This window comes from Eutrigla gurnardus (assembly GCF_963514095.1).
Source record: "Eutrigla gurnardus genome assembly, chromosome: 2".
NCBI classification, from domain to species: domain Eukaryota; kingdom Metazoa; phylum Chordata; class Actinopteri; order Perciformes; family Triglidae; genus Eutrigla; species Eutrigla gurnardus.
The window spans coordinates 8,390,632-8,411,856 of record NC_139916.1 but is presented as its reverse complement, the minus strand read 5'-3'; the positions used below and the strand labels follow the sequence as shown (position 1 = coordinate 8,411,856).

The 21,225-nt window shown below is 43.7% G+C and overlaps 2 protein-coding genes across 2 annotated transcripts in view; one reads left to right on the top strand and one right to left on the bottom strand.

The window, feature by feature from the left end:
* The window catches only part of vgll4b (vestigial-like family member 4b), a 325,618-nt gene that overhangs the window by 259,446 nt on the left and 44,947 nt on the right, over positions 1-21,225 (bottom strand). The gene's annotated exons all lie outside the window — the stretch shown is intronic.
* The window catches only part of atg7 (ATG7 autophagy related 7 homolog), a 45,528-nt gene that overhangs the window by 15,876 nt on the left and 8,427 nt on the right, over positions 1-21,225 (top strand). The window contains exons 16-18 of the mRNA XM_084035543.1: positions 176-251; positions 3,167-3,247; positions 7,832-7,954. Coding sequence (XP_083891669.1) covers positions 176-251; positions 3,167-3,247; positions 7,832-7,954 — 280 coding nt within the window. The remainder of the gene's footprint in view (positions 1-175; positions 252-3,166; positions 3,248-7,831; positions 7,955-21,225) is intronic.

The following is a 21,225-nucleotide window of genomic DNA, read 5'->3' as shown; positions in this document are numbered from 1 at the left end:
ATTTACTGCCTTTTTACTCTCTTTCAGTCACATTTTAAATTTTGTTTTAGAAGCCATCTCAGAAAGAAATGTTGTCAAACTACACAAGTTGCAGTTTCGATCATGTACAGAAAAGAACACGAGAGAAAAAGTGAAGTGTAAAATAATATTCTCCCTCTCTTCCTCCCCTCCTCAGAGGCTATGCCGTGGCAAGCAGCAGTGACGACAGAATGAATGAGCCTCCCACCTCCCTGGGTCTGGTGCCACATCAGGTCAGACACTCAAACTCAATCACACACATCCACATGGTGTTTAAGGACATTCTGTGCTTTTCCTCCTCCTGCATGTGTGAGCATATCTAAATCACTTTTATCAGGACAGATTTATAGTGTGTTTGGCATGTTTCACCTGTCGTGTGGGGACATAAATCTGAAAACATGCTCACATTGTGGAGACCCACCCTTTTTTTTAGACCAAATGGGGACATTTGTCAGTCCCAATATCATAAATAATTACATTTTACATGTTGTTTTCTCCACTGCTTTATTCGTTATCTGAATCTATGTCAGTTTGCCGCAAACTACACAAAATAACACTAATGTGCTGTGACTGTGTTTGTACTGCAGTCACAGCCTTCACCCTAAAACGATAAGGGAAGGTAGGAGCTCGTTGCGTTGCCCTCCTTACTGTGAGGGGGAAAACATGCATAATATACACTGCATCTATTCCTCTGTATATCACTTATCGGAACAAATGTTATTTTGTGTTTTATGAATTAGGATAATGAAATAGAAGTGGGACAAGGACAGAGCCCTGTGGCTTACCGTAACATACCATAACTAGATATAAAGTGCTGCTGTGGAGAACAGAATTATTTCAGTTTCAGGCAGAGGAGCAATGGAGTTGAGGTTGGATCAGAGTTAGATGGAAGCTCTTTAAGATACATAGTGATAGTCATTGAGTTGGCTAGCTAATACTACCTGAAGGACTGTGCAGAAGAAAAGAAACGGAAGTTATAGTGTGTGTGTTTATTAGTTCGTTTGACAGAAAAATTGGCCCACACATAACTCTAAAGTTTTTAAATGAATATTTTTCCAAGGATACTTTTTCCTTTTATTATGCAAAACCTTTTAAGCATAATTGAAAATAATGTTTTTTTTACTCTGGAAGGAGAGTAGATCATCTGCAGCTATCCAAGCTGGGCCCTTTTGGTTCCTGTGTATTGTCACCACCTCCATGTGCATCATCAGTATTCATCACCCTGAGATTCTGAATTTCTGCCATTTACTTAGTGCCGCCGCTGCTTTTGGTATTTCAACCAAATTATCCGGAGAATATTGGCATGCAAATGAGTTGTTGTGCTTCTGTGTGTGTATAGAGAAAGAGGTGAGGGAATAAGATAATGATGACCATAGAAGGGAGAGATATGCAGAGTAGATAATATGCATTAGGGTGCAAATTCTTGCGCGCACGCATGTGTGTGCGTGTGTGTCTGTGTGTGTGTGTGTGTGTGTCCATGCCTGGTTGAGTGGTTTCATCTTTTCCGCGGTGCCACAGTGACAGCCTGTGGTGGTTTACAGAAATTGCATGATATCGTATTAAGTGTCTGAAGAAGAAAAAAAGCACCTTTTTGAGTGCTGTGACTTGTTTTATTGTGTCGATATCACCACATTCAACTTTTGATTCTGAAATTGTGTTTTTCAAGCGCCATCCCTAAAACTGCAGAAAAAAACAACAACATAGAAATACTCTACTCTTTGCAGGCATTATGCTGTTAGTTTATGTTACGAAATAACAGCAGATTGTGATTGTGATGATATGTATGAAGATTATTATGCTCGAGGATGTCGCGCAACATACGCCCACGTATTGGAAGCGCAAATGCTCAGGCAGCACATTTGACAGCGACAGCTGTAGGTCTTTATACCAGTAATCTAAATCACTTACGCATCACTTGGCGCTTCTAAAGTCACGACTTTGTGGAGCAGTTACTGATTTTGCAGTGCGGCAAAAGTTGTCATTCATTCCCATGTACAGACACTAGTTTACACTAGCTTTACTTAGTTGCACTTTTACATTGTGTCCTCGTTGCCGAGCAACAAGGAGGATACAATGTCATACTTTTCATCCTGTGTGAATGTGTTTTGTATGTTTTGTAGGTACTTTTCTTGAACCTGAATCACAGTAAACAGGAACCATTAGTCTGACTCACTCGTGCACTCACCCTTCCATGTAAATTGCGCCACCAGTTATTTTCCTCACATCCGGGTTCTATTTGCACAGCGCTCCAGTTAACCTTCAATCTGTGTTTTATTCCTCTCTTTGTGCGTCCTTGAATGGAACATTTGAGTTGAAATAATCAGTGCATAGATGGGAAAATATAAAAGATGAGAATAAATGAAAAAAAAAAAAGATTTCTTGTCAAAAAAGAAGCGCTGTACCAGATTGTATGCAGTTTGCACCCAATGTCCCATTCAAGAAGTGGAACATTTTTCTTTTCCAACCCCGTTCACTTTATTACATTTTTTTGCAAACGGTTTCAAATATTTGTCGGTTTCACCACCTGATGATTAAAGTCAGGAAGTCATTTAATGGTGTGGCCAGAAAACATAATGGGGGAAGCTTTTATTTAAAAAAAAGGAGGTTATGGTATGTAGTAGGCATGTCTACTCATTTAAGAGTTGTTGGTGTGTGTGTATCGGGAGGTGGGGGGTTCTTTAGACAGCAATCAAGGTAATAAGCCGTAATTACTGTCCCCATACATAGGTGGGAAAGCTTTCAGCTGTGAGAGTCGATGTCCTGAAAATGTTTAATTGAAAATAACCTCTCTGGCACTAGAGGGCGCTCTTGGCATGATTTTGAAATGTAGAAAACAAAAAGAAATCAAAATGCCTCCAAATTGTTCATGCCCCGACTTTGTTTACCACCTTACTGCTGTTACATTAAAAGGGATGACAGGACGAAGGGAACTTTAATCTCACGAACGGAACACTTTCTGTCCAAGGGCCACTTGTACGTTCAATAAACTCATATATTGCTTATTTCCCTATGAGTTATTTTATTTTTTCATCCCTTTATGGCGAAGTTTGAAGTGTGAGTGTTGTTTTAGAGATGTGTGTGTACCTTTGGAGTGCTGCCATGCTGTTTCATGTCAGCTTTTTGACGTTTTTTGATCTCTCCTCGGCAGATCCGAGGATTCCTTTCGAGGTTTGACAACGTCCTGCCTGCCAGCCTGGCCTTTGACAAATGCACCGCCTGCTCACCCATCGTAAGTCATCTTGTCTTGTAACTGAATTGTTCAAATTATTATTATTATTGTTATCTTCAAATCCAGTAAACTATCGAGCGTTTGTGTTGACGGCATAAGAAAGATTGACACATAGCTGCAGATAAGCAGGTTGTGTTTCACTTATTAGATTAGATTTGGTTACTATGAGGCAACTTTATTTTGAAACACAAATTGCAGCCGCAGCAGAAAGAGGGGGATTCCCATTCTCTCCCATTTCCACATTGTTAAGTCGGTGTAGCTGTGTTGAAATGTTGTTCCTTGAGGAATACTGGAGACACACACACACACACACACACACACACACAGGGAAAAACTGCTAAACCATATGGTAACAATCAGGCAGCAGTTGCTCATTGATGTCAGTGACTGTCGTACACTGTGTGTCCGTGTGTGTGTGTGTGTGTGTGTGTGTGTGTGTGTGTGTGTGTGTGTGTGTGTAAAGATGGGCTGTTGAAGGGTCCACATATCCCAAATCAGCTAAGCAGTGTGAGAGAAATTGCCTTCGTGTCTTTTTACTGCGTCGTCATTGGTCCACAGCCAACTGGCCAGTTATTGCCCCAGGTGGCCTTGCGGTTAGCGGCGTCCTGCGATGTGATTGGTTGGTGTACATCAGTGTAAGAGCATGGAGGGGAGGGTAGCACAAGTTAGAGAGGGAGAAAGTAAAGAGGGAGAAAAGCAAAGATGGTTTGTGGGGGGGGGTAAAGAGAGGAAGTGCTGGGCTGAAGAAAGGGTGTTGTGATGAGTGGAGGGCTGGTTCTCTCTCTTTCTCCCCTGATCTCAATGCAGTCTTTGTGTCTATAAAGAGGTCATAAAGCCCTAGATCTATCACTTTCATGTGAAGACAGAGCGAGAGACACAGAAGGAGAAACCAAGAGGCAGACGGTTGGGGGGGGGGGGGGGAGGTTTACTCTAAAAGTTTAAAGCTTTCCTCCACCTACGCGGTTTCTGAAAGAATGAGAAATAGTATAAAGTTCCGCTCCAACCCAAGGTGTCATGTTTCTGCCCGTGTGACGGATGAGATTATCCGGTCTGTGCGGAGGGTTCATGAGGTTTGATAGGGATTGGGGTAAAGCCCGTGTAGTCCGGGGGAACAATGGACAACATGAGTTGGGAAAGACGATCCTCTTGCTGAGGCAGGGATAAAGGTTGTGTAGCGAAATTGGTGAATATGTTTTGATCGCGTTCAATTCCGCCCACACACATTTCTCCTCTCCGCTTTTGCATTCGCTTTATCTGCCTTTCGCTCCTTTTCTTTTCGACCAGCTTACTCTCATTTCAGTCCCTCGCCTCTGTATTACCTTCTCTCCCTTCCTGTTCTCCCTCCCCCCTATCCGTCCCCCCTTTGTGTGTCCCTCTGTCCATCCGTCAGTTGGTTCACTGTAACGTGTGTGTGTGTGTCTGTCTTTGTCTTCTGTGTGTATGTGTGTGTGTGTGTGTGTGTGTGTGTGTGTGTGTGTGTGTGTGTGAGAGAGAGCGATTGCATGTCTGTCTGTGTGTATTCCTGCCGCAGTCAGCTGTGTGCTGCCAGGTCACTATGGAAACAAAACAATTCAGCCCCTGTCTGGGCTTGAGCAGTTCCTGTAGAGTTGGGGCTTTTTGTGTGTGTGTGTGTGTGTGTGTGTGTGTGTGTGTGTGTGTGTGTGTGTGTGTGTGTGTGTGTGTGTGTGTGTGTGTGTGTGTGTGTGTGTGTGTGTGTGTGTGTGTGTGTGTGTGTGTGTGTGTGTGTGTGTGTGTGTGTGTGTGTGTGTGTGTGTGTGTGTGTGTGTGTGTGTTTCCTAAGCCTTTCTGGGGCTGCAAGCCAATAAAACTACAAACCAGAGAGTAAATCTCAGCTGACGTGGCTTCGTCTTAAACCATGCCAGACACCTCTTACTACAACTTCTTGGACTAACACGTACAAATATGCCACCACTTTTAATAGCAAAAAAAAAAAAAAAAAGATTATTTACATAAGTAGTTGTTAAAAAGACAACTGAACTGGTCGTTAACAAAGCTCATTGTTTCTCTCTTAAGGAGTTTCTTCCTTCTGAGCCTTTTTAATAATAAGAGCTTTATTTATACTTTCACTTAATACACGTAATACTACTTTAAAATCATCCTCATGTCACAGATTGTAAAGAGTAGAACTTTCTGTATTTTTGTTCAGTTGTACCCAGCACCTATGCCGACTCTTCAAATTCTTCAAAGAAACTAACATAAGCAGGATTTATTCCACTGAAATGATGTCTGTGTGTATAAATCTATTGGCCCTCTAACTTTGCTAAATGATACATTTTAAACCTGAAATAATTTAATTGATTTGTTGATCGATTTGTTGATTTAATTCGATGGAAACATGAATTAGTAACAGTTCGATAATCGACTAATTATTTAAATTAGTGATTAAGCAAAAATGCCAAACATATTTCCAGCTTCCCAGATGTGACGATTTCCTGCTTTTTTCCGTGTTAGATATTTGAAAATTAAAAGTCTTTGGGTTTTGAGACCGTAAGTCGGACAAAACAAGTGAATTATTATTTAAATTTTCATTGATACCGGCAATCACTTCCACACCAGCTGCTATTTCTGCAAATGGCACAACTCTTAATATTTGATTGTACTATGTGCTGTTTCTACATAGGCTGGAAATGAGTTGTATAGCAGCCGCAGAGCGTTGGATGCACATACTTGGAGCTGTGCTTCCCGTAAAGAATGCGGGTTCTCTGGAACACCATGAGGCCTGAGTGGTTCCTCAGTGAGTCAGTGTGGAGTTTGCGTGTGCTTTAAGGCAAACGTCTGACCTGGCGTGTTGACTATTCAACTTAATGGGGAAGGTCAAAGCCGTTGAATCACCGGGAATGGTTTACTCATCGTGTTCAGTCAGTGTCACATCATGGCGAAACCACTAACTAAAGAACCCTTCATTGATCTCGATGCAGCAGTCACTGATCTGCACCGACAGTCGCACATGTGACCGTCAGCATCTACACTTTAAAACGCAACCACAGTCGACTCCGTTCTTCGTGTTTACAAGCCCCTCCGAGCCACGGGACCACCCAATGTTTGATGTGTTTACACACATGTGAGCGCACACACACACACAGCCTGTAGTGTGTGTGATGCGTTTATTAAGCATCCACACAGTATGCATCCGCCAACGACTTCAAAAAGGGAGGCCAGTGTAGAATGAAGGCTACACGTTTATGTGGCTTCAGGAGGAAGGGATCTTTAGCACAAGTGCACATGCGCACGTGTGTTCATGTGAGCGTTCAGATGTGTAGCACGCCATGCCATCCAGATGTGGACGACCGTGTTTGTAGCCTGACTTAATTGGCGCTATCCGTCGACGGCTCGCAATCACTACTGAAAGCCGTCGGCGCCTGATTAACGGCAAAATCTTGGGAACGTTTCAAGTCTCTTCCATTCTCTGTGTTTACGTTACACCCGTGTTGTTATTGCATATTACCCACAATGCTTCTGGCACAGCGCAGTTTGAATTAGTCCGATATTGCTCTGCTATCAAGTTTTTCCAAAAAAATGTGTACAAGAAAAAGAAAAAAAAGTGTCAAACCATGTATTTTTGTAAAATTTTAAAATCTCCAAATACATACAACAATCTATGCAGGTTCAATCTGCACCATGTGACCAGATACCGTAGACGTCATTGCTCACCTTTCTCTTCCATTGATACGGACACAAGCGGGGGGGGACGTCACGTGTGCAACCGTGTTGTCTGTGTGCGTTGCTCGAAGCGACCGCGACCAACTTTTATCACGGGATCGCCGCAGCCATCGGGTCGCTTTCTGTGTCGCGAGCATATATGTTTCAACAAAGTGGGTTTCAGGCCGTCGCCGACTCGTGTAACGGATCCTCCGGGTTGGAAGTGGAGAATCAAAGAAATATAAAGAGAAGGAAGGAGAGAAAAAAGAGAGTTGAAAAGATGAACGAGGGGCACGTCAGTGTGTATTGTGCACGGTGTGTCTGGCTCCAAGACTAGACGCCAGGTCAGTCTGCGAACACACACACACACACACACACACACACACACACACACACATGCATAGATGTTGATGCATACAGTGTGTTGGTGTCTGAGGCAGAGGTAACCCTACACCTTGTGAGGAGGGTCTGTGGGCGTTCATGAAAGGCTTGGCCAAGCTTAGGAAGGTAGATGAGAGGGCAGAGTGTGTGCATGTGTGTGTGTGTGTGTGTGAAGTCGGTGCTGGTAGGAGATCAAGGCGACATGTCAGTGGGACTGCTGAGTGTTGAGTTGTGGTGTTCACAGGTTGTGAATATGGACCGGAGCCACGGCGGTGTATTTTCAGTTTGTACCATTAAAAGATTATTATCACCTTTCATCATCCTTTTTCCGTCTCATGATGCTTTTCTTTTTTGTTTTATTATGAATTAGCATGACTCAGCACTCAAAGTGTTCACATCGGACTCAAGAAGGACTTCCACCAAGCATGTCACTTTTAGAAATGCATTGCACAATATGCAACGTTTTACTTGATGGTGCAGTAAAAATGTGTCAAGATACGTTACATTTCCAGTTAAGTCATTGTTCTTTTTTTTTTTGTCCAGGTCCTGGATCACTATGAGAGGGAAGGTTTTGACTTCCTGTCCAAGGTTTTTAATTCTTCCCATTCATTCCTGGAGGACCTGACGGGGCTGACACTCCTGCACCAGGAGACGCAGGCTGCAGAGGTAAATCACACTTGTATACACAATCACAAACGGGTAGACAAGCACACCGAACCTACCACACTAAGAAACGGGCGGCAATGTCAACACGGACGTGGATAAATCACACTCGGTGCATGCACAACACTGTTTACTTAAGCATCTCTTTGACTTCTCTCAACCCGGTCTTACGACAGAAAATCATATTCATGTTTATCTATCTTGATATATAGTTAACGGTTAGTTCAGGAGGTCAGGAGCTGCTGACGTTGAATGGCGATACTGTTTAGTGGAGGGGGGGTTGCCCATCTTTCCGGCAGAGGTCACTAATAAATAATAAAAAGCGCTGCAGAGGCAAGGCGCCAGATGAAATGTGAAAGCTCTGGAGCAAACCCTTGCCCTGATTATTGGAGCATCACACTGCTGTGCCTTCCTGGAAAATGTTTATGTTGGAAATAAAGCTGCAGCTGATGAAACCTGAGATTCCGCAGGAGTGATGTATGATAGACCAGCTCTTCACTACCGCAACCATCAGTTATTGCCCGTCCAGTCTCCATGTGGACGTGTTGGGAGGCCTATGATGTGGTTCTCTGGGGTGTCTTGTTGGGTTTACTGTAAGATTATGGGTGTCGGGGCCGTGACCAAACAGCATCTGGTGTATGTGTAATTAGAGAGAGCGCTGTGTCGTATTAACACATCTTCAGTGGGCCTTTTACTTAACCAAGGTGGTGCCTTGCCACCAATTTGTCGAATTGTAATTCTTTCGGCAAAGCTGAGGAATAGAGAGCGTCCGGTTTGTCAGGATTGCATTGATTGATTGATTGATTTCTGCTGTTGGCAGATGATGTAGGATGTAGTGTACTAGTTTCGTCCATGTCAACGTCTGAGATACATCATAATCTGAAAATCCTGGACATGCTTCTCAGAAACTTGCTCCCAGCTCTTTAAATGAGGGTGAGACAAAGTATGACAGGTGCATTTTTGCGGCATCTGCTATGTACGTTAAAGTGCTCCATGACCGGGAATGCCTCGGGACTTGGGACAGGGACATCTGGAGCCGTGACTTGGACGTGAATAAGGCGACACGGGATGTAGATCGAGCTCACGGTGGAGCCGATGTACAGAATCCTACACACGGTTTAAAAAACACAATCTTTGTCCTCCAGTGGAAACAAAAGCCTTTTTGTAAGGATTTCATCAGGATTTCCCCAAATGAAAGGTTTATTAGGAGCTGCACTGTTTTAACTCAAAGGCGGAGATATTTCTGTCCCTGTAACCTTGTTCTAATTATTCTGTTGCCGTGGCAGCGCACAGTTGACGTCCGTGGAACAACGAGCAGCAAAAGAAGGGTTTCCAACAATCATCCAGAGTAATCGGCGGTGGAATACGGGTGGTTTTCCTCAAGACTCCCCTCTGACATGAGACAGGAGGAGAGGAGAAGGAGTGAAGGGAGGAGGGAGGGGAGGTTGGGTCTGGTCATGCCAAGCTGTGGGAAAATCCCACGTACTTTCTCCACAACCTCCTACTCATAACACACAGATGGAGGAGCGGGGAACGGAGGGAAAAAAGGAGTGTAGATAAGAGGAAACAGTGGAGGGAGAAAAGAAAGAAAGTAGCAAGTGAAGGAATATATAATACATACTACTAAAATATTTTCTTCCACTCTCTTAATCCCGTTCCAGCTATCAGTCTTTACCTCATCGCCTATCCTTCTCTCTATCTCTTGTGATTGTTCCCCCGTTGAGCCCCCCCTCCCTTGATGAAGTGTGTTGAATTGTCTGGCGTAGGTCCCTTTCTCTTCAATCAGAAGATGGAGAGATTGTTTTGATTGCTCAGCCCACTAGCGCCAGAAGTCTTAGCGCCTGTTTCCTGTACACAGATCAGCTATTCCAAAAAACTACTGCACTTGGAGGACGTCCCTTCAAGTTTTTTTTTTTTTTTTTTTTCTCATTCCTTTTCCAGGAAGGCAGAGAAGCTCTTCTCCCGCTCCTGAAAGCATATTATTACTTATTTCATGCGGCAACCCACTAGAAACGGAGCCTGTATCTCATTTCGGATCTTGTCCCATATTTTATTTTTATATTTTTGTCCCATAAGGAGTAATGGCCCGAAATAATGATAATACTCGATGTAAAAATTAGGGGTTTGAAGGGTCCTTGTGGGATACATTTGTTTTATGTATTGGAATTGTGTACAGTTATGAGTCATCACTGGATGATGAATATCAATTCAAGTGGCTTATTTACCGACTTCCTCCATCCTTTGTTTGGAAGTCAGACGTGCTTGTAGGGCTGTGATTTTTAAGTGTGTGTGTCCGCTTAATGACTGATTACGAACACAACGGGTTGGTTAGATGTTAGGAAACGTTCGTGCATTTAGTACAGTGGATCCAAACCACTTCATTTGAAGATTAAGTTGTCATTTTTAACGCTTTCTTCTTTCCCTAAAGCATGGTACTGAATTCATTACAGGCTCTGTGTGTGTGTGTGTGTGTGTGTGTGTGTGTGTGTGTGTGTGTGTGTGTGTGTGTGTGTGTGTGTGTGTGTGTGTGTGTGTGTGTTGTGTGTGTGTGTGTGTGTGTGTGTGTGTGTGTGTGTGTGTGTTTTGCGTGATCAAGTGCGTGTAACCATCCTACACTGTAATCTACGTCACCAGATAGCAGTACTATGTACTTACGGTCTATTCTGGGCGAGTTTGTAACCTGAGAAGTACTTTTTATGCGGTCACCGCCGGGTTTTTGGGGGAGTTCAAGTTCGGTAAAAGTTTAGAAAGACTGTGTGTGTGTGTGTGTGTGTGTGTGTGTGTGTGTGTGTGTGTGAGTGAGAGAGTGAGAGAGAGAGAGAGAGAGTGAGCATACACAACTCGGTGTGAATGGCGTCTTTGTGAGATCGGCCCGAGTGTGCTCTGGTCGGAGCGCGGCGGAGTGGAAAATGTACTATGAACCAGGGATCTGGCAAATTGGTTACATGCATTTTGAAGTTTAGTATGCGACACGCTGTATCTTTAGTTTCACGAGTGGTAAGGAAAAACAAACCCTGACAAACCAATTTTTAAATATTCATGACATGTACTGTGTTTTTCCCCTCTTTCACTCTACAATTTGGTATGGCCGGTTTCCCTGCTGCACTCCTTCCAGTTGCTGCCTCCACTGTCTCTCCCCAGAGGGCTCAGTAGACTAAAAAACAAAGTGTGTAAAGTCAACAGATCCTGTTCATTTTCTATGGAGAGCAGGCAATCAGGCCGAGTGTTGCATGATGGATGCAGCGCGGTGAGTTGAGGGACCATTGGCCGTATCTGAATTTTGCATCATCGTGACTTTAAATGAGGTCCGTCCATCGCAACACAGCAGGCTCAGATCGAACTGTTACACATGGCTCATTAAATAAGAATCAGTGTTGCTGCTTTGCCTATTTCTTGCCTCAGGTGTTTTCAGAAACAGTCAAATAAGAACGTTTCGGGCCAAAAGCAAGAACTGCCAACCGGTCGCACCAAACCAAACCCTCCAACGCTCCAAATGTTGGTTGGTTTGTTGGCCTAATGTGGTGTTTTACAGTGTCTGAAGCCTCCTCACTGGTGTTTCTGTAGCTTCTCTAAAACAGACAATCCCGGGGAACCTCCCATGAAAACCCCGGTTTCATTTCTTTTCAGCAGATGCCCCAAAGCGACACATGTTAACGCTCAACAGACAAAGCCCTCTTGTGGCTGTGTGCAATTATGACTCAGTGATTTATAATGGTTTTGGAAGGCACAGACAAATCATTTCGTCCTGCTGATCATCGTTTAATTCTTGGGCAGGAGCGATCGGGGGGAGGCGGTGTGATGGAGACAGTCTGACAAAAAACAAATTAGTTGGGTATAAACCCGTCGTACCGCTGGGTTTGTTTCAAGTATATTGAGGCCTTTAGACTACACGTTTCTCTAGTCGCATCTTTTCTTCTCTTTTATTTTTGGCAAATTGAATTTAGCACGATTAACATTTTACAAATTGACCATTTATAATAGAACTGCCTGTTGACCAAAGCTTAGTGTCTGTCCCCCTGGTTGGGAGGACACTGGCCCTTCAGACTCTAAACTAGGGGTTACCTGAAGTGAACTGAGCCCATGTTGCTAAGCATTTAAACAAATGTTTTGTCCGTCTGTGTCGCGGTGCAGATGCATGTTAGCATGTCGGGACAGGGTGTCGCGTTGACTGATCAGCCTTCCTGAGTGCACACTCACTGTAGAGGGCTGGGTCGGACAAATCAACAAACACAAAACACTCGGGGAGGAAATCAGTGTCTGTACAGGATGTTGTACCTCTCCGGTGACGCACACACCCGCTGTCTTTGGCTGGACAGATTAAACGATATGAAATAGTGTATGTATTCATCCATACGGGCACATGAAGGGCTCAGTCTCATCCTTATTAAGGAGAGAGGACTAAAACATTGATTTTCTCCAAACTAAATCTGATTATTATATTATTATGAGCACAATATAAAAGTGCTATACGCAGCATGATAACATACACATAATAATGATGTGATGTCAGCCCAAATGAGTCTGTGGAATCATGCAGTCATATAGTGAGGGAATCCATACATTATATTAAAAATTATTTCAGGTAAAATACTATTTAGTGTCTCTGCAGTTCCTCACATTAATTTACAAAAAGTCAGTTTTTTTTTTTTTTTTTACCGAATACTTTTAGTGAGATTGTAGTAGTTAAAGTCCAATTGGGAGATTTCAGCCTTCAGAAATAATGTGTAATTAATAATATAATAATGATTATTTTGATTTATGTAGCACACTTTCAAAATACAACCACAATCTCAAAAATCTTGAGATAAAGGGTAAACACAAAGTTAATGTACAACAATATTACGAGGGTTAATAGGATAAATACACGTATAGACAATAGTAAAATAAAGACTTATTGCTATGTCTCGCTCATGCGTTATCAAGGGAGGCCCCCCGCGATCATCCATTCTTCATATTCCTGTCGTCATTTTCAGTAAGCGATGCCGTCCGCTCGTGTTCCCGCATGTAGCCAATCGGCGTGGACTGTGAGCGGCCGCCGTGCAGAGGATGTGTGACCTCTGAGCACAAAGGCTCTTTCTGCCGAGCTCGTGCTCCACTCCCTTCCACCTACTCCGACTGCTCGCTGCCAGCAAGTCACCAGATAACGACGTTTGCGTTGAACTTCGGGAAGAATGATTCACTTGTTGCACTTTTTTTGCCTTGATCTCGTGACATGATTTGTCTAAAATGACAGCTATACCCATGCCAAGTGATTAACGTAACGTCGTAAAAGTTCCTGTCAAAACTCATGATTTTATGATTTAGCATGGTTTCCCGGAGAAACCCTGGTGTTGTTGACGCACGAGTGACAGATCTGTACTTGGTTTTGCACCATATTGTGCGTTCGTAGTTTGTTGAGGGTGTAACCTGTCTTTGAACGGCATCATCATCATCTCGCTGTTGTATTTTGAAATGAAATCATTGTCAAATGACTTCAATCCCTACTTAATAAAACGAGGACCTTCCTGGAAGTTCCCAGGGGTCCTGGACTCCTTGGCGTCCGGGGGGGGAGGGGAGGGGGGATAAGGGAAACTTATCGTGAGATCGGTTTCTTGCTCAAGCACAGTTGGGAGTGCTATCGTACACACGGTCTATCAATTACAGATCAAATCCAACATTTTACAAGATGATGCTCTAACTTTGAACCACGGGGGGATTTCCAAGTAGGTGTGTATGACATGATAAATATCTTCTTCTTCTTCTTCTCCTTTTGTCATTTCAGAGTTGAGTAACATAACATAACATAACATAGCAGTCCGTGCGCCATCAGATGCCACTCGGCATCGACTTGAGTCACGGTCAGAGATTACCCAGCAGCCCCCGCTCTGCTCTGGGCTTCTCTACGTAAAACAGTGTGCTGGTGATGAAGTTGATTTAGTTGTGTTGGCTCGTCACCCAGAAGCTTGCAAAACGCACAAGCGGGAGCATGTAGGCACACACACACACACACACACACACACACACACACACACACAGTGAAACACAGACCAGTCCCATGCCCTTTTTCCTCCCTTCTCTCTCTCTCTTTCTTTCCCACACACACACACACACACACACACACACACACACTCTCGAGCGTCAGAGGTCCCCATGTATGTCAGAGCTCTATCCAAACACAACTACGGTTGCTACATGCTGCAATTATTACCAGATGGACTCGGGGAAAACCTATTAAGTCTGCTTTTTCATTAGCACACTGCACACCCTCCTGTGTGTGTGTGTGTGTGTGTGTGTGTGTGTGTGTGTGTGTGCGTGTGTGTGTGTGTGAGGGAGAGAAACAAACAGCAAAGGAGAGTGAGAGAGACATTTTATAAAGTGTTATTCATTTAAAATTTCCAATCCGCACTCGACACTTTCACACTCGACAGTTGTCCTTGAACAGTTTTGTGTATTTTCATTCCCATTTTCATCCAATTATTTCAAGTATTTTTGTTGCTATGTTTTAAAAACATTCAGCCTGATGTGCGTTTATATCAAAGCCCCACCCTTTTCTTTGTAATCTCCTGCCTGAGGGAGGATTAAAGATGTCCATTAAATCAAATGTGATGACAGAATGCGGTCCAGGCATCCCGCCCCCGGGCAAACCTTCAACTTTACTATTGTCCCCGACGCTGGCAGCAATCTGTTAAACATGCTGGCCGTTCATCAAGGCACCGTGCCTGATGTTCACTGGTTCCAGTCTCACAAATATTAGGATCTGTGGTGTCTCTGTACTATATCAATGAAATGAATGCATTAATATCAATTATTGTTTGGATAAAACAAATATGATGTCACCTTGGCTGCCCTCCTCTAGTTCATGACGTTTTATAGACGATTAAACAATGAAGCCATAATAAAAACTCATTGTTAGCTGGAGCCCAAAACTGGAGTATAATCTTTTGCAGCATCGCCAGCATCATTAGCACATCTTTGTATGTTGAATTACACGTGAGGTATGAAAATGCCTCCCTTGCTCTGGAATGGAGGTTGATGTCAAACATTACTGATTTCCAGGAGGAAGGAGTTATAATCTCTAATCCATTTCTTGGGAACTTTTAATAGATTGAGAGAAGGATTTTTTATTTTAAAGCCATGTGTCTGTCATCAGTATTTGTTATTTAGCCAAACTAAATAATGGAGCTGACAGCTATTGTTGACGGAGGTCGCATTACGTTACCTTATGAAGCGTTCAAGCTCTATTCGCTATAATAAAAAGAGTGTTGAGGGAAGGTAAATTATAAAGTTATCATCCTAATTATAATCTTGTAAAGTTCCGTTTTTTGGTGAGAAACTTGAGGTGGAACATCAGGAATGAGTAATACTTTCACAGAACCTTTTCTGTTTCTGCTGTATCGTTCTATGGAATTGGGTATCACTGAATTTCGATGTGGAAATATCGACTACTAAATCCCTGTTATGGTGACATCCCTATTAATGTCCATGTACTAAACGTGTGTGTATTTATGTCCCATACGTACGGCAGCTATGCCTGCTTGACATCTATGTCACCGCTAATTATAAGTGTGTGCTCTACTTTCAGGGATCCATCTCAGTTATGTACAGACACGTCACGCCTCCTATGCTTTCTCTCTCTCTCTCACACACACACACGCATGCACACACATGTTCAGTACTAAACATAGTTGGTCTAAAGCTCCCTGGTTCGTTACAGGCTAAATACAGGAGCTTTATGTCAGGCTGCGGCTTGACTTATAACCTCCCTTGCTAACCTTCCTAACCCTCTCCTAAGTGTTTGAAGGTTTTTCTGCCTTACGGATGGGAGTATATTTGGTAGCACAGCCTTCTGGGTATTTTAAATCCGGTCCTGACTCCGGGGTCCAGAGCCTCATCAAATTATTCTGCATTTCTCTCGTTGTAAAGACGTATTCTGTGAAATGTTTAGGGCTCCTAAGATTGGCACGAATAATCCGAATAGATAATATCATTATTCGTATTCAGTAAGAGAGCACATTTATTCATGAGCCCTCTATGAAGTCCAGCTGCAGTCCAGCGTCTGGCCAGAGTCCAGTCCTGCACTCAGACTACATGTACACACACTGTGGCCTTGTATCTACTAAATATACTGTACAGTTAAATGTACTGTTAGAGTGGGACACACGCATTCAAACACAATTGAAATAAGGTTGTTCGACAACATGGAAAAACACAGAAAAGTCCCTGTTTTATCCTATAATAATAATAATAATATTTTTGATTTGTGATGGCTGATTTTATGAGAGTCCAATCAGTCCTAGTATAACTTTCTAACGTAATGAAGTATTCATCACAAAACGTCAATATTTTATACTTTCTCGTTATCTATAGTTATAGTTTATAGTTTCAGAATGGGCCTATTTTATTCATTTTGTTCACCGTGCTGTAAGATTGTTCATATTGCGTGTGGACAACGGAGGGCAATCCTGTAAAATAACAGCCATTCTGTGTCGGGGCAGATGCTCATCCAGGACTCTGGTCCTCTTCTGTTTCTGTCACTGAGGTAATATGAGTCTGGCATGGCCGCTCAGTCTTTCCCTTATTACAGGGTGCTATCTTAAGCTATATACCAGTCACATATAAATAAATACCCAGAATGCACGCAGGGCATATAGAAAAAAAACAACATTTAGATAAACATTGAATTATGTTGTTTTTGTCTCAATCTATCACCACAAGAAGCTGAAATCTTATCATTTAAAAGTCTTTTTTTTTATATTTAAGACCTTCCATATGGTATGTGGATAACAGAGATTAAATAGCTAACTAGGGTGAGAAATAGCAGGTGCTAAGATCTGCACCTCTCTAGCCAGCACATGACTCCACTACAGAGGCATACTACTTTGGTGGGCTGTATATTATTACTACACTTGTACACTTGGAGCCGGTGGAGGTGAACTGTATGTGGGGGGGGGGGGCAAAGGGGACGCATTGGCACCCAGGACAGCTGCCTCACATCTTGAGCCCAAACGGGTCCATTCAGGATCGCCAATCATTAATCACAGGCGGAGTTATTTTCATAAGTCATAAATGGGACCAATAAAGCAAACTTTTCCTTCACTATGTGGGAAAAGTTTTCGTGGGGCCCTGCTCCTATACATGGTCTCTCCTCCCCCGGCGCCAGTCTGTCCAGAGTGATGCCCTCTTCTTGGCCTGGCAGCTGGCTGTGTGCACGGATAGCCAGACGGACAGACAGGCAGACAGACAGACAGATGACTGAGTAGTAGTCTAGTCGTCCCTGTTTAGCTCCTGCTCTTCTTCCTCTTCACTAGCTTTCGATGGCCATTTCTGTATCTGTGTCGGCGGTGCACTTCACTCACTCACTCACTCACTCACTCACTCACTCACTCACTCACTCACTCACTCACTCACTCACTCACTCACTCAACTGGCTTATCATCTGCAGTATGAGAGAAAATACATTCTTGAGTATGGACATAATGATATAAAAGATAACATGATCAACATTTTGTATCATCGACCAGTCATATACGCCATGTATCTTCCTCCTTTATTTTTTAAATATACTATAAAAGTTGTATAACGATGCCTTCAAACGGGGTCGGAGCCCCTTTGAAGACGCCGGTAATTGACTATAAAACGGGATGACATTAGCGTTGATCAATGATTAACTGGGTGTTCAGCCAAAACAGCCCAAATGTTCTACAGAAAGTGGACAATCATTTAATTCTCCATCGCAAGTAATCCACCTAGTATCCACCTGGTTTAACCTGGGTCCCGCCTGCCTTGCCGGTCACAGGTAATCCCCCCCGGAGATCTGGCCTGGAAAAAAAGAAAATACACAACCCCACACACACTGGCGTGTACACGTTTATGCACATCTGGCCACAATGCCCGTCCTTGTCTTTTTCCCCCCTGCTGCTGCTCGTCCAGCACATGGATGACGCTGATAGCATCATGCTTCTGGTTCAGATAATTGCTCACACAGACGCACCAACAGAAATAATACGTGACCCCATTTCTCCGACTAACTAACACTTTTGTTCTCGGACACGTGTCTGCGGCTGCCATCCTTTCCTCTGACCTCATTTTCACATCAAAAAACAAAATCAATGTTATGGCACCTTTTAATCCAGCTTAAAATAAACAATGAATATGATTATTATTGACCATTCAGGGACATCTGTCAGTAGCTCATTGAGCCTCGTGGGTCCCAGTTTGACCAGCGCGGAGTCCAAAAGCTGACGAGTCTGCGCTTTAAAAATGGTTTTGTTTGATCACCTGACCAGTCACAGTTTTAACAGTGAAGTATGAAATAGTTTGGTCGGCCCTGTAAAGAAAGAAGAATTCGCTGTAACAGATTGATTACTGAAGAAGTCTCTTATAAAGAAAGACTGTGTGTGTGTGTGTGTGTGTGTGTGTGTGTGTGTGTGTGTGTGTGTGTGTGTGTGTGTGTGTCAGGGCTTGTTGCATCATAAAGAGTGGTTAATTTGAATCTTATTTGCTCTCCATCCCTTTGAGAATGAAGATCTTTTAACACCACAGAGAAAACCGTTTGGAGTTCATGTTTCTTCTCTTGAAAGGTGTTTGTTTCGTGTGTGTGTGTGTGTGTGTGTGTGTGGGCGGGTTTGTGTGTGCGTGCCTACATGCATGCGTGTGTTTGTGCGTGTGTCCATGGGGCCCTACTAGTGTTTGATTGCTCCTCTGACCACACATGAGTTAGCTTTGACTCACAGTTGTAATTAAACCTAGGGCAGGTCTGAACTGGCAACACACACACACACACACACACACACAGCCTCTGAAGTTGATCTGTTATTGCCATTTTGTTAGTTGCACGCTCAAAACGGTTCATTAGGTCGAGTTTATACTGGTTGCAAACACACACACACACACACACACACACACACACATGATAATGCCTCACCAGAGAAATATCAACTAAATGGAGGCTTCAAGCTGTAAAGGACTTTAATACTTATTTCATACAGCAATTATGATACGAATCATCCTCATTATCGTCACAAATGCAAAAAGACGATTATTACTCGTGTGTAATATGGAAAATGATTCAAAGCTACATGTTTCAGCGTGATTTTTTTAGTATGAGAAACTTTGATTTGCGTTATGAAACACATGTATGACTCAGAGAATGTGACGATGGCCATCTCTAGTTCTCTAGTACGCAGGAAATGTGTCAGAGGGAAACGGGGGCCGGGCTGAGATACGGTGGGGGAGAGAGAGGAAGGGAAGAGGGGAAGGGAAGAGAGGGAGATGGGGACTGACAGATTAAGTGAGAGAAAGAACAGAAAAGCAGAACAAAAGAAAATCCCCCCCAAAAAAAGAGGAGTGAGGGATCGGTTTGTTTGACAAGGACAGTTTAAGAGTGGTACCAGGAAGGAGCAGTACCTGGAACGTGAGGGATTAATTATATACCGTACACACACACACACACTACGGCACACTACCAACGCTATATCTACAAAGAGACCCAGTTAAGGACACAGAGGGAGAGCTGTCCTGAAAAAGAGGGCGAGCAGTCAGTCTGTGTCCCGGGAGAAACAACAGGACCCAGCTGCTGCACTGCAGGCCACCACACCCAGCCGAGAGAGACTCCATGTGTTGTTGTAGCTGGCCTTTTCGGACCGAGAGAAAAGAGGGGGAGAGGGGAGGCTAGGAGCTGGGAGGAAAAGAGAGGAGAGTGCAGGAGGAGGCGTTGCATTGCTTCCTGGTTTGGCGCGTCTTTGTTATGAGGTCCGCTTCCAAGGTTTTTGCTATCTGGGTCGATGGTTTGCGAGTGCCTGTACTTTGTTTGATTACCCCGAGACCCGGGAGTTTATGAAAACACGGCCAGGGGACACGACCTCAGCTGGGACCTACAGAGGGACTCTGTTCCCACCGGAGCTCCTCTAAACCGTCCCTTTCCTCTCCGGTCAAACCCACTTTCACCCCCCCAGCCGTGTTATCCTCCACCTTCCCTCTGACGTCACCCTCGTCCTTTATCTCCCCCCCTCTCACCGGCCCTCCGCCTCCTCCTTTCAAATGGTTACACTTGCATTTTTTTTAAGTTATTATGTGGCTGTAGCACATCGCTGATTTTTTTGTCCCACAGATGAAACCGCAATGGTAGCACTTTCTTTTACAAGCGCGACACAAATACCGAGTATGTGGAAAGTAATAAGGTTTAAAACGTATTGGACCACTGGCTAATTATTCAAACAGTCCCATTAAAAAAAGTCTTAACTCGGTACTATTCTGTGTGATGAGACACTTTTTTTTTTTTTTTTTAATTCATATGAAGTTGCGGTCCATTTAGTGTGAAATGTGTGTGTGTGGGTGAGGACAGGACATGTGCTGCTGAGAGGGCAGGCTGGGTTAGTAGGTGACCCTCCTCTTCCTGTTTCCACCCATCTCCTCTTCCTTTTCCTGTCTCAAGTCTCGGTGAATACGTGTATTCATGCACACACACACACACACACGCACAAACACATGAACATATCCAGCCTGTGGCCTGTTCACTGTGTTCCCCCCTGAGAGCAGTAGGCCTGGAACAAAGAGGACCCGAGGGAGGGAGGGGGGAGAAAAAGCTACCTAAGTCTGTGTGATCTCAGTCCAGGCGTACTGTAGTATGAGGGAGACATTCAATGTGGAAAAAGTTTAGATTTTGGCTCGCTTGGTTTTCCTCAACCCGAGGAAAAGCTGGTGCGGTGCGACTTGACAGGCGCAGCTTTGACTTATTGAGGCCTTGAGTTGGATTACAATGTTTTTTGGCAGGAAAGGGAACGTAAAGTGCAATTTTAGGCTCTACGGGATCACATGTATAGTTAGTTTGACTGCAGAGAAAATAGACGCTACGCTTCAGCCGAAGGCCACACATCAGGATCCCTGAGCCCGGCGCTCAGTAGGACGTAGGCCTGTTCCTGTCCGGCCATATTTCTAAGTATTTCTTATAGCATTTCCCTCAATTTTAAACATGTGCCCCTTTCCGACTGTATGTTGGTGGAAATACTTGTTGCACGTGGGATGTCTAGACTTAAACAATCTGTTACCAGTTTTGGGTCCAAATCAGACCCACCTACAACCTGGACTCTGGATCACACAGCCCCAACATCTTGTATCCACGCCGGCATCTGGAATAACTTTATCAAATGAGTGTTTTTTTTTTTTACCGCCAAGCAGTATTAGCCGCAGCTCTGCTTATTGTGTGGAAATGCATACGCCGCCTGGAGACACACTTTATTAAACAGAAGGCATTAGAAGCTTTAGCGTCCTCCAGTAGCACATTTCTGCTGTTTGCA